The sequence below is a fragment of the Garra rufa genome, chromosome 19 (assembly GCF_049309525.1).
Source record: "Garra rufa chromosome 19, GarRuf1.0, whole genome shotgun sequence".
Taxonomy (NCBI): domain Eukaryota; kingdom Metazoa; phylum Chordata; class Actinopteri; order Cypriniformes; family Cyprinidae; genus Garra; species Garra rufa.
This window is the reverse complement of record NC_133379.1, coordinates 23,850,100-23,863,976: the sequence shown is the minus strand read 5'-3', so window position 1 is coordinate 23,863,976 and position 13,877 is coordinate 23,850,100. Positions and strand designations below refer to the sequence as shown.

The window sequence follows — 13,877 nt, the reverse complement described above, 5'->3', positions numbered from 1 at the left end:
TGACAAAGGATGAATTCTGGAACTATTATAGTGGAGTCAGCGCTTCTATTGATAATGATGTATATTTTATTTTAATGATGAAGACTGCATGGAGGTTATGAGGAGTTCGACTTAATAAACCTGATACAACTGAAATGTGTTTTAAAGATATTAACAATGAATTTGGAAAATGAAGTAATAGAAGTACTGTAGAAGCTTAAATTGTGTGTAAAATGTGAGCTTGATCAGTGGTAACTGATTTTTAGAGTAAATCGCTGGATCATATTTGTCCTAAAAGTGTGGTTTATGTGATACATGAAAGTCTTGTAATTCAGTTTATTTATGCACATTACGGCAGATGCTATTTTACAAAATGTGACTCATTTAATGTTTTTTAATGTTATAAAATTGAGATGAAAACATTCTACAGTTATGTGGACTTTTTTTTAAACATTCCTTTATTACACATCTGTCTAATATAGATTACTATATATATATAGGCTACAGCTGAATTGCATTACAAAATTAGCACTGCAAGCAGTTAGACACAGAAAATATTTCTTCTGATCATTATAAATAAATCCTCTAACCATTGAAAAAGTGCCAGTTGAGCTGTATGTACTAGGTTTGAAAGTTGTGCGTGAGGTTAACAAAACAAAAAACCCTCTCAGCTTTACTTACAGATGGATACAAGTCTGGCAGAGGATACTGAGCAGCAGTTACATGAGGTCTATGTGTGATGATTTGAGAAATGTGGATTTCTCTGTTACTTATCACTCTTAATGCATGTGTTTCTAAAACATTCAGAAGGAAACTGGCCACCAAAATGGAGACCACAGCTGTGCATGATACTTGGTTGAAAATGAAACCTGTGGATGACTGCTATGATATGTACAAACTTGGTTAGCATTAGAGATATAAACCGGACTAGTGACGTGTCAAAGCGCCTCATAAATAAGTAACATTATTAAATGTGTGATTAAATGCATAATGCAATCTCAGTTAACCCTTTATCATATACACCAAAGGGTTTGTGGAATCACCAGCGAACTTGAATTGATTTAAGACAGCCTCTTCATTGGGTTTTGAAGAGGCTGGACATAGTGACATAGGCTTCGTCTTTACATTCTCGCTGAGGGGTCGGTAAGCTCTGAGAGCTGCTGTTTTCGCTGTCTTTCGACAGATCTGATTCATCTAATAGTCTAATTTTAAGGTGGGACTGCTCCCTTGGAAGGCATTCATCTGCTTTCATGTCCATTTCACTCACTGATGTGCATGAGGAACTGGCTTGGCTGTAGCGGTGCTCATCCAGGCCGTCCTGAAGCTCAGCAGCAGATGGCTTTTCATCGACGTAATCCACACGGTGTATGAAGACGTCGCTGAATATCTCAGGACTGAAAATGAAAGGAAGGCCCTGAAAAAGTGAAAACAAGTCTGTGTGAAGATGCCGTGTCTCATGTTTCTTCTTGCAGAACGTCAGTGAAGCAACCACACATGAGGAATTTATTTACCCTGTGCATTTGTGCAAGAGTTGTCTTCGGGTGTGGGATGTTTGGCGTAATGTAGTCTTTTATTCTGCGTGAGAAAACAATTAGTACATGTATTAAAAAGAATAAATGAGGTTTTTGAAATGAGGAACTCACTGTGTTCTCCATCGCAAGGTTCCACAACCAATGATGATCACCAGAATGACAAAGAAGGTGATGATGTAACTGACCATTGGAAGGTCAAAATTATTTTCTGTGGTAGTAACTGAAGAACCTGTGTCATCATTTAGAGCATCGCAATGTGTCAGACATGATAAATAAGAGTTGAAATGTGCACAAAAGGCCTAACAAAGAGTGTTTACCAAACTAAACATAGTATAACAGAATAATCTCCACTCACTTTTTATAGTGAAACTGGCATTTGAACTCCACTCGCTCCAGTTGCCATCAAAAAACGCATGAGGTTTAGCTCTAACACGTGTATAGTAAACACCATCTCCACCAAGTCTGTCCTTGCTGATAGTGAAGTTCCTATAGTTTATAGTGGGGCTGATAGGCTGTAAGGAAAGAAAACATAGATGTTGTTTATTTGTCAAATTAACTTAAAATTGACTTTTTTATGGATGGTCTAACAAACAAAGAAATGGTAGTGAGAAACACCTTGTCTGCAAGTTTGTCCCCCCAGATTTCCACTTGGAATTTAGGGTTTTTAACATATTCATGGCTGTGTTCAAACCATATAAAAACTTCTTCTGTGTCTTTAATGTAAGTGGCACGTTTCATTTCAGGAGCTGGGATTTTGACTGCAAAGACAAAGACTTATTAGACAGATTGACAGACATGCAACAGACATAGATAGGTATATATACAGATAGACTTGCCTATTTGTGACAGTTCGATGTCTCTTTCAATCACATCCTCTCCTATGCGTAGCTCGTATTTTGCTGAAACGGTCAAATCCTTAAAGGTAAAGTTTCGTGGTCCGGGAATAGCAACTTTACACTCTTCTTTTTTATCTTCCACTTTGCTAAGCAGGAAAAAACTTGTTATTTTCATGGTTTTCATGGCAAACATTGATTCACGATACATTCAACCACTCTAGCAACATGAACGTTTTTATTCAGTAAATATGTCTAATGAAATACCAGAGTGTCATGAATTTGACCTCCTCAGTGGGTCCGTCGTTTAGCGAGCAGGTTAGGTTACTTTGCAGGACGGTCAAAGTGGATGTGCAGGTCACTTCTTTATCAGACCCATCTAAAAGCAACCGTGAGGAGAAAAACAAACCGACATTATTGTAGTCACCATCTAAAGTCTCCACCTTATGTTAGTGTGCTTCACTGAAAACGATCTTAAATAATCGTTTCACATGAATTCATAATTATATGTCACCCTGGACCACAAAACTAGCTTTAAGTAGCACGGGTATATTTGTAGCAATACGTAATTGATTAGTAATTATAACTGCAAATAATTGATTAGTAATAGGCATTGCTAAGAACGTAATTTGGACAACTTTAAAGGCGATTTTCTCAATATTTAAATTCTTTTTGCACCCTCAGATTCCAGATTTTCAAATAGTTGTATCTCGGACAAATCTTGTCCTATCCTAACAAACCATACATCAATGGAAACTTAATTTATTAACATAGCATGTCAAGCTGAGATTTACATTAGTTGCATAATGCACAGTACAGACTGAACTGCTTAACCACTCCCATCGAAAACATATTTATATATATATATATATATATATATATATATATATATATATATATATAAAGTGCAAATATTAAAAAAAAAAAAAAAACGTATGGATTCTCAGTTAAATTCCAATTACTCACCATAATCTCCACTCTCAGACAGAACCAAAGGACACAAAACAACAATGAGCATGCATAAAACACCGGCCATCTCTTATTCAGCAGTACAGGCATAGATCAGTCGAGTCTTCATTACTCACACGTTTACTGACAAGTGACAGCTCACAGTGGTACTTTCAGAGTAGAGAGGAAGAGAGAGAGAGAGCGGTAGAGAGACAGAAAGTGAGACAGAGAGGGTGCTTCTCATTTCTTATTTGTGTTTTCTTTCCTCGTGTCTTTGCTCCACCCACTTTATGAAATCAATTTTGCGCCTTTAATTTTGAACATAACTTCTCAAGTATCTAATGAAAATACAAACGGAAATGTCTTTCATTTTTATATACACCGCAACTGTTTTCTAATCTTTCTTGTTACAAATGCGCTATCAGAATTTTTGTTTGCCATTCTGGTAAAAATCCCTCATGAAGGGCGGGACTAGCAGCGGTGGGGTCTCATTGGTTGGTGAGTTTTTGATTGACAGCTTCTTGACCTTGTTAGATCGAGTCCCGGACGGCAGATCCTGTCAGAAAATATCCGTTAGTCCGGTAACAGAACAACTCGATACCCAAACCCTGTTAACATAAGTCTTGTCTGGTATCCAAAAATACAAAAAATAAATGTTTAACAGTCTTCTACACTCTAAAAAAATGCTTGGGTTATTTGGCATCCCAGCGCTTGGTAAATATTAGACAGAACACATGCTGGATTATTTTGACCCAGATGGTTGAGTTAAATTATTTTACCCAACATGCTGAGTTGTTTTATTTACATCAACTATTGTTTTAAAATGATTATATTGATATATATATAAATGCAAAAAAATATTTTATTGCTATATATAAATATAAATGGGCTGGGAATTAAAGTCAGTGATCAAAAGATGAACTTTTTTTTTTGTGTGTGATTATCTTTTTATTTCACTTCCACATGAGATGATGATTTTGCGTTGTTATACACCAAGTATATTAAGCATTAAAATTAAAACTATTTACAGTTGCCAAAGCCTCGAGACAAGAGAAAAAATAAATAATAATAGTAATAGATGAGAGAAAGATAGAACCAAAAGAGCGACAATATCTTTGTTCCAAACATCCAAAGTTGAACTTCGTGCTTTATGAAAAACAGCCAGTGATCTTTCTATAAGAACAATATCTCTAAAGTAGTTATATTCTTTTATTGATGGGGATCCAGAAGAAAACCAAGAATGAATTATGGTATTTTTTGCAGCAGTTAAACCTGCAAATATAATTTTCTTAGAAGCCAAATTAGTACCAATAATAAGTGATTAATCATTGTTAAATAAAAATAAAGTAAGCCGTTGAGGAATTGGGAACTCCAATATACCTTCAAGAAAAACTGCCACTTGAGACCAAAGCTTAGAGACATCTGGACAGTCCCAGAAGATGTGCAAGTAAGTACCAACCGCATTCAAATTACATTTTTCACAATTTGGGGTACCTGTAAGCTTCATTTTAAAACGTCTCAATGGGGAAAGGTAAAATTTCTGCACAAACTTAAAATGTGCAGGATTCTTTGATGAAAAAAAAAACAGATTGTTCCATAAATTGTTCCATAAACATTCTCTCTTATCTCTTATTCATACAGACAAAACAGTTCATGAAACCCCACATATCATGAGATTGAAAAATAATGGAAATGCATAAGCAAGAAAAATAATAAGAAATATAAAACATTGAAGCATAAAAATAATAGCTGAGTAAATGATAAAATAATTAAAATGATATAAATGATAAATACTAAAATTAAAATGTAAAGAAATGGCTATTAACTAATGATTATATATATATATAAAAAAACATTCTAAATGAATAAAAACAAGAAAAATAGAAACACAACACAAATGTACGATTGCTGTCTTGATGCAACACACAAAACATGCATTTGAGGATCCCTATAGATCCTTTAACCTGGACGTGAAGACACTCACTTTTTATAATGAAACTGGCATTTGAGCTCCACTCGCTCCAGTTGCCATCCAAATACCCCCCAGGTTTTACTCTAACACGTCTCCACCAAACTTGTCCCTGCTAATATTGAAGTTTCTATAGTTTATAATGGTGCTGATGGGCTGTAAAGAAACAAAACATTGGTTTTGTTTGTTAAAAGTTTCATTAGTTAAATTCACATGTTTATTAGTGAAATAAACTTAAAATTATTATTACAAATTGTAGTAGAAACACCTTGTCTGGAAATTAGTCCCCCCAGATTTCCACTTGGAATTTAGGGGTTTTAACATATTCATGGCTGTGTTCAAACCATATAAAAACTTCTTCTGTGTCTTCCATGTAAGTAGCAAGCTTCATTTCAGGAGCTGGGATTTTGACTGCAAAGACAAAGACATATTAGACAGACAGACAGACAGACAGACAGACCTACCAATTTTTGAGATGTTGATGTCTTTTTCAATAACCTTGTCTCTTATGTGTAGCTCATATTTCACTATAACAAGCATATTCTTAAAGGTAAAGTCTTGTGGTCCGGAAGAAGAATCTGTACATTTTTTTTAAACCTTTACCTTGCATTTTGCTAAACAGAAAAAAAACCTGTTATTTCAGACAGAACCAAAGGACAGAAAACAACAAGCATCCATAAAACACCCGCCATCTCTGATCCAGCATTACAGGCATAGATTACAAGAGACAGCTCACAGTGGTACTATCAGTTTTTCCTTGTTTTCTTTTCCTGTATCTTAGCTCCACCCCCTTTATAGGACCAAATCTGTGCCTGTAATTTTGAATATAACTTCTAAATGGATGCTGAAAAAAAAATGTCTTTGAAGATGGAAAAAACTTTTTTGGCTTTGTATTTAAATACACTGCATGCTTAGTCTCTGCCAGAATTCTGAAGTTTTTGTTTTACGCTCCCTGTGTTTTTTTCGCCATTCCAAGTACTCCAGAGTGCAGCCAGAGATTGTCTTACTATAGGGAGATGAGAGGGTCTGTATTACTTGGATCACGTGCCTTAATAACCAACAGTTTCAGTCAGAGTTTACCTCCTCGTTGCTCCACATTTGCCCTCTGCTCATTTTGTTTTGGATACACTACTTGTTCCCTTTGTAAAATCATGACACATATCGTCACATCTTACCATTACGTCCTGTATTTGGTTCGTTTAGAAGTATTTGGTCTGTGTTGCATTCATATTTCAATCGAACCGTACCAGAGTTCGTTTGGAAGCGGACCGAGATCTTTTTAGCAGTCTCGGTCGGTTTGTTTGGCGCGCACAGGGGTTCGGATGGCAGCGTTCAGACTTACGCAAATGAACCGCACTAACAGAGCAACTGCACCAGAGTTTGTTTTAATCGAACCAAACATGAAGTAGTAGAAAAAGACGAAGAGGCAGAAGCCACAGAAGAAGTCGAAGTCGAAGAAAAAGCCGAAGAGGTAGAAGCCATGGAAGAAGTTGAAGAAAAAGTCGAAGAAGTAGAAGTTGAAGAAAAACCTAGTCAGAGACCATATAAAAAAAAAAACCTAGGCAGAAACCATAGAAGTCAAAGAAGTAGAAATCGTAGAGGCAGAAGCCATGGAAGAAATCAAAGAAGTAGAAGTCAAAGAAAAGTTTGAAGTAGAAGTCGAAGAGGCAGAAGCCGTAGAAGAAGTCAAAGAAGTAGAAGTCGAAGAAGTAGAAATCAAAGACAACATCAAAGAAGTAGAAGTTGATGACAAGTGTGAATACACCCTCAATCACCTTTTTTACGGAAACCATAGGAATGAATGAGAAGTGCCATAAACTGGATCCAACCTGTTGCAAAAAGTCAGTGACTTCTTTTATAAAAACATTTTTTTCTCTCTTTTTTTTCTGCATTGTAGGGTATGATTAAGTTGTGATGTTACAAACCCACCATAAATTCTCACTTCAACCATGCAATCGAAGTTGGCAAGCCTGGATAACAACACACTATCCATTGTTAGCACTTACTCCATCACAATTCTCACTTAATTATGAAGAATTCAAAATATGACAATTGCAACCATGTGGCTTGCCTTTAGATGGTATAGACTTACAAGCCTATTAAATTACATTTTATATTTTCCACAAAGAATGTTTTTGTTTGCACTTTTTATCTTTAGTATAATTTTGCTTAGCTGAACATTATAATCTAATACTTAAAATAGAAAATACATTTTTAACAATTACCAACACTGTTTTAATTGTGACCTTTACAAAACAAGTTGAATGCATGTAATTGAAAATATGATCATTCAATTAAGTAATTCAATTCAATTGTCATTATTGTCACTGCAGCATGTACACAAGTATGAAAGTGAAAGTCTTGGATGCGGTTATGTTGTGACAGGAAAGACAAGAATCCACAAACTGCACAGTACATGTAATGCACAGTATTCTCATACTATACATGAATTGCTCATTATACAGAATTCACAAGTATGTAATATGTCTGTCCTTTGTGTATTTCCTGTTTCAGTATCAGTAACACAGTAGTGACTGGGTGAGGTACTGAAGAGTAATATCCCTAAAAAATTACCAATAGCACCAAAAATGAATTTTCTCATAATGGCATACCATTGCAGTATGATTTTCTCTCTTCAGATAAACATTAAGATTTTTAAAGGGAACCCAGGTATTCCGATTTGTATGGCTTATTAAAATGTAAATTATATCTGTTATTAAAATATGTACTTGAAAACCCATGAAAGATTCACGTGATATAAAAAATCAACATCGTTTTCAACATATTTTATACTATGGGGGAGTGCCATTATTTTGATGATACGAAATGGTTGCACACGGTAAGTTGCTATTTACGAGTTACCTGTTGCTATTTTTACGCAACACAACTTGGAAAATAAAATACTGATACGATAACCACAGTTACTGAAGAAGTTTACAGGTGGCAATGCATATTTTCTCCACAAGGTGTTTAAACACCCCAGATATCAAGTGAAATCCATGCTGAAAAACCTTCAGTGCCTGCAGTGTCATGACAAGTTTACATCCTGCCAGGATGGCATCTAGCGTTTCTTGTCTCTGCCGTTTGTAAGCTCTTTCAGTAGCTATGGTCTACCAAAAGCCTCAAAGGCATCAGGGCTAAAGTGGAGAGAACAAAGACGCAGGTCTTTAAGAAATTTTATTCATCCACAGGCATCTTTCCATTCTTTTCTTCTCCTCTTATACCACTAGGAAAGTTGTGAAGACTTAGATCGCTTCTCATGTTGCCCTTTAACTGAAAATCAAAACCAATAGCCACACAATGTGGCATCATGTAAGCACTTTATTTTCAGAGATGTGTTAAGTTAAAAATAGCATCAGTTAGCACCATTTCACATCATGGCGCCCCTATAGTCCAAAATGTGTATAAAACAATGTGGATTTTTTTCAAAATAAGTCTTTAATGGGTTTTCTGCTACTTATTTCAGTAATTTACATCAGTGGTTCTCAACTCCAGTCCTCGAGGCCCACTGCTCTGCACATTTTGTATGTTTCTAAATCTGACACACAGGTCAGTTAATGGATTGCATTAAATGAAGGAGACATACAAAATGTGCAGAGCAGTGGGCCCCGAGGACTGGAGTTGAGAACCACTAATTTATGTTATATTAAGCAGTGTTGGGCTTGATACTTAAAAAAAGTAATTAATTATAGTTACATATCACAAATAGCAACTGTTATCGAGAATTAGAAACTGAGTTATATCATTATAAAAGTAACTAATTACCAGAGAAAGTATCTATTTTGTTGTGTAAACACCCACATCACCTCCATAAACAAACGTGAACATTCATAAAGTTCATCTCGGCTACTTTTCATTTGTGGAAGAAGACGTGCTAAAAGGAATAAACCAGAATTTACCTCAGAAGAACGCAATGGCAAAATTATAGTAACACCACATTTTGTTGTCAGTAACGGTAACAGCGTTGTAACAGGGAAAACTGTAATTCCTTGGATTACTCGTTACACTGTAAACATTTTTTCAAAAAGTTGTTTCAACTTAAAAATAATAAGTTACCCTGCTGACTTAAAATTTTTAGTTTAGTCAACTAAATTTTTATTTTATTTTAGTTGAGTAAACAAAAAAAATTACGTCAGCGGGGTAACAAATTATTTTAAGTTAAAACAACAATTTTTTACTGAAAAAAGTAATAAGTAGTAACGCTGTTTATTTATAACACTGTCATTCCTATCACTGATATTAAGTCATAGTCTTAATACCTGGGGTTCCTTTAAAGAAAAATTCATCTCTGTGAGTCCATGTAATGCATTGTAAACCATGTACTTACGACAGTTAGTCTGAATCAATGGTTAATAGTTAAAAAATTAAATGTTTTAAGTAACTGCAACAGTAAAATTGCCAACTTGAGCAGAAAAGGTCCTTACAATCGAAAATGTAATTTGCATGACAGACTAAACAAACAAAAAAAGCCCCAAAGGCATACTTTCCTAGCGGTATAAGAGGAAAAGAACATTTTTCAAATAATACTTGAAAAAAATACTATATTTGATGTTAGCAACTAAAGACACAGGAAACGTTTTGGTGTCCTCTGCATGATTATATGCTTAATTAGACAGTTTCTTTGTTGCTGTCTACAACCGGATTTGAACAAACCCACGACACATTTTTTAAATACCACCCACCAGTTGAGGACCACCAGTCTTTATCATACGTAATACCTGTTATGTAGCAGTTACATCAAGTTTTGCATCTTAAAGGAGAACAGTCAGCACTTTATTTAGGTCAAACCATTGAGAGACCAAAGCACACAGGCGTTGTGGGTTTGACTGAAACAAAACTATGTTGCGAACACTATCATAGTTGGATTGAAACCGATGCCTGAAAAAAGGAGACATGCTTACTTCCTCCTGTTACCAAATGAAAAACAGAATATATCGACAACAAAACACTAATATTTATTTATCCTACTAGCAGATATCAGAATTAATTATTAACATTTAGGACATTTCCAGTAACTATCAAAAATGTTGTTTCTTTCTCTGTTTTAGATTTTAGATTATTAGTAAGAAGTGCAGGTAAATATAAAATTAACAACTCCTCTCTCAGCATGTACCTTCAATCTAAAAAACAAAAACAAGTGGTAACCTATTACAACCCACTTCCTGTCGTCTCCAGCAAATCGGTTTATGTAAAAACGAGGCCAGCAGAGAGTCAATCTAAGCTGCTATCGCTCCTGTAAACAGTGTTCAAGTCACAGACAAAACTGGATTAATATCTAAAACCAAATGGTCAAAGTGATTAGGCTAATCTTGCAGTAAACTACTGCAGATTGTACTTATCATAAACATTTAAAGGCTCCTGAAACTTGACGTTAACGACTGATTTCAATTCTCTTGTAGATGCACAACAATATTTAGTCCTTTCTTAGTTTTGTCTGTATTAGTGTGATTGTGTTGTGAAGAGATTGTGATTACTCAGCTGAGTATCTGCATATTTCCTGTGTCTACAAAGGACATTAATCTTTGATTACGATATATGAAATCTTAAATGCAAAAAAAAAAAAAAAATGATTCAAGGAATTTTCTAAACTTTAAAGTTTCAAGCTTACAAAAATCACGGTGCTACATGAGCAATACTGGATCTTCACTGTATGACTCTACAAGCTTTTCTGTCTGGCAAACAAGCAGAGAAAGGTCTTATAACTGATCACGGTTGATCACTCGGATTTTGACCCATAGAGTAACCACATAACTGGATGTGGTGTCGCAACACTGATAACCCAGAAGAAATAAGCATCATGTGTTGAAACTGGCAGAAAACAAGTGCTTTCTCTGGTAATCAGTGTGGTAATTTAAATCTCCTCCTCCTAACTACTAATGCTGTGAAGGCCACACTTTTTTTTTTTTTCATTTTTACCTAATCGCAGTAATATATAATTTAATAAGAAGGCTTATATTGACCTGTTAAGATTTTGCTTACATCTTCCTTGTAAATATATATATTTTTCTATTTTATTAAAAAGTTGTCAGAGCTAAATCAATAACAATTATAATTTTAACAATATTTCAAGTGTGATTTATGAGATTTGTTGTATGTCAAATCCAATTTTTCCAAGGCAAAATGTTTAAAAGATGTCGCTACCGAAACGTTACCAAATGTTTTGGTAGTGACAATTTTAGATACTTTTGAATCTAGCTCAAAGATGCTAATCAGCACATGGTTAGCTAGCACAGTTCTAAACAGATGCACACACACATAAAAACTAAATGCTATGGAATAACTCCTAAAAAAGTGTGTTTAATTATAGAAAATGGTTTTCGGTAGTGACATTCTTAAAAAAAGTTACATTTTTGAGGGTTACAGGCTGCTGTCAAAAATTAGCAGGAAGTGTACACTCTTAAAACTAAAGGTGCTTCACGATGCCATAGAAGAACCTTTTGTCATTTAACTTCTGAAGAACCTTTCAGTTTCACAAAAGGTTCTTTGTGGCAAAAGTAGGTTCTTCAGATAATAACAAGGTAAGAAAGAGATTGACTGAATGGTTCTTTGTGAAACCAAAAATGGCTCTTCTATGGCATCGCTGTGAAGAACCATTTAAAGCATCTTTATTTTTAAGAGTGTAGAGGCCCTTGCTTTGAGTGACTTTTCAATGACCGCATACAGTGCAGGTCATCACTAGTTTTTGCTCTGGTGTGATCTTAATCCACTTTTTTAACTCTCTCTTCAATATTTTGCTAGCTAGCTGTACACTTTTAAAAATAAAGGTTCCAAATGGGTGTTTTTGCAGTGATGCCATTGAAGAACCATTTTGGTTCCCCAAAGAACCTTTCAGTGAACAGTTCTTAAAAGAACCATTTTAAAGAACATTTAACAAATCTAAAGAACCTTTTTTGACTATAAAGCAACTTTACCGCATTTAAAAGGTTCCATGGGTGTTCAAGGTTCTTCATAGAACCATCAATGCCAATAAAGAATCTTTATTTTTAAGAGTGTAGTGGGTTTTTTAACCATAACTTTTGTCGCCAAAGATTTTCCAGAGATTTTCAGTCGGGTTTAGATCAAGACTCTGGACTGGCCATTTCATTATTTCAGTCTTTTAAGCCTCAAGGAACTGCTTGATCTGTTTTGCAGTGTGACAGGGACATTGTCTTGCATGAAAATTGCAGGCTAAGTTGGAAATGCTTGCAGGAAAGGAACTGCATGTTGCTGATGGAGATTCTGATAAACATTTGCATTTACTCTGACATGTATAAGAGGCCCAACATCCTCCAAAGCAAGACACTTCCTCCCTTAACTTTCACTGACTTGAAATGCTTTAAATTCAGTCTTTTCTAAGTTTGACAAATAAATTAAACTTGCTCTCATCACTAAAGTGATCATTGGACCAGTTTTCCTCTCTCCACACAACATGCTCCTCAGCAAAGATGAGCCTTTTGATTCTTTCTCCTGATGAGAAATTTAGTCACTGCAGAGTGTACTTTCCACCAAGACAGATCCTTACCCTGTTCAGCACTGAACTGGCAAGCAATTCCAGCTGAAGTGCTAAACTGATTCCCCATTGAGAGTCTTTGCATTACCAGGTCTTCTCGTGGATGAATTAGTGTCATTGTAAAGCTGGAATATTCTAGAAATCACAGATTTGGAATGACCAACTTCTCGTGCAATGGCTGAAAAGATCATCCCTTGGGCATTCATTTGAACAACCTTCTTTCGCAGAGTTTCAGTCACATTAGATTGGCCCACCATCTTACAAACTCAGTGAAAATTGGAGGAATGCCTCCAGTTTAAAAGAGTTTGTCATATAAAGAAGTGTTTTAGACTCTCCTAGATCATGAACGCCAAATGAGAAGTTACGTGACAAAAGCGTGTACAAAGACAGAAAAGTCCCATTTCGTGAAGTGATTTTCAGGCCTACAGAGTAGGATGGTGCAGCATCAGTGGGAGGAGGAGGGTTTCAGGGTTGCTAGTGTAAGTACTCTCGAATGCGTCCGTGGGCGACTGCTGTGGTTAACACGCCGTAGCTCAGCAATGATCATGTGAGACCAAGAAAGGGGAGCAAGCAAACATACGTTTTAGCTCAGTCATTTGTGTTTTCCGCAGAAACAGTGAGACATCTTTTCCTTCGGTCGCTGCCAATAACCAGAGAGGTTGATAAGTCACCACGTGGCTGAAGGGCAGCACTAGAGCAGTGTAACGTGGTGCAAAGAGATGCGACGAACACTTTGAGCTGCATTGTAAGAGCCCCTTCCCCCTCCCCTCCGAAACCACACTCTATCGCTGTAGGCCCCTATCACACAAAAACATCTCACAACAACAGCATCGGTGGTTTCTCTGCATACAGTTGTTGTCTGTACCCTACGCTTGAGGCTCATATACCATAGGGTGCTATTTTTTCTAATGCCTCTGCAGTCTTCTCCTTTATCTTTGGTTGAGGTCGGGATCTTTGAGCTCCTATAAAAACCCCTGAAATGCACGCAGGTGGTACGGAGGGAGGAGATGAGCAGCTTTCTGTGGGAGACAATCACTTTATGGATGTACAAACTCAAGTTTTTTTGACTACGGAAGATTTAAAACATAATTGTATTCAATGACTTTAATTTTATTTTTGGAAATTCT

General features: G+C 35.9%; 1 protein-coding gene across 1 annotated transcript; it reads right to left on the bottom strand.

Annotated features, from left to right (window-relative positions):
- Positions 1-14: 14 nt before the first annotated feature.
- On the bottom strand, positions 15-3,548 carry il7r (interleukin 7 receptor). The gene is made up of 8 exons (XM_073825093.1): positions 3,311-3,548; positions 2,612-2,723; positions 2,348-2,493; positions 2,127-2,269; positions 1,867-2,023; positions 1,623-1,740; positions 1,491-1,554; positions 15-1,393 (listed from the first exon to the last, which is right to left on the bottom strand). Exons 1-8 carry the CDS (start codon positions 3,378-3,380, stop codon positions 1,055-1,057), a joined length of 1,149 nt encoding a protein of 382 aa, XP_073681194.1. The 5' UTR covers positions 3,381-3,548; the 3' UTR covers positions 15-1,054.
- Positions 3,549-13,877: the final 10,329 nt, after the last annotated feature.

Coding starts and splice junctions, on each gene's coding strand:
- il7r (XM_073825093.1), bottom strand. CDS start 3,380: ATGGCCGGTGTTTTATGCATGCTCATTGTTGTTTTGTGTCCTTTGGTT. Junction 1,741..1,866: donor TGCCAGTTTCACTATAAAAA/GTGAGTGGAGAT, acceptor ATGATGACACAG/GTTCTTCAGTTACTACCACA. Junction 1,394..1,490: donor CTCTTGCACAAATGCACAGG/GTAAATAAATTC, acceptor TCACTTTTTCAG/GGCCTTCCTTTCATTTTCAG.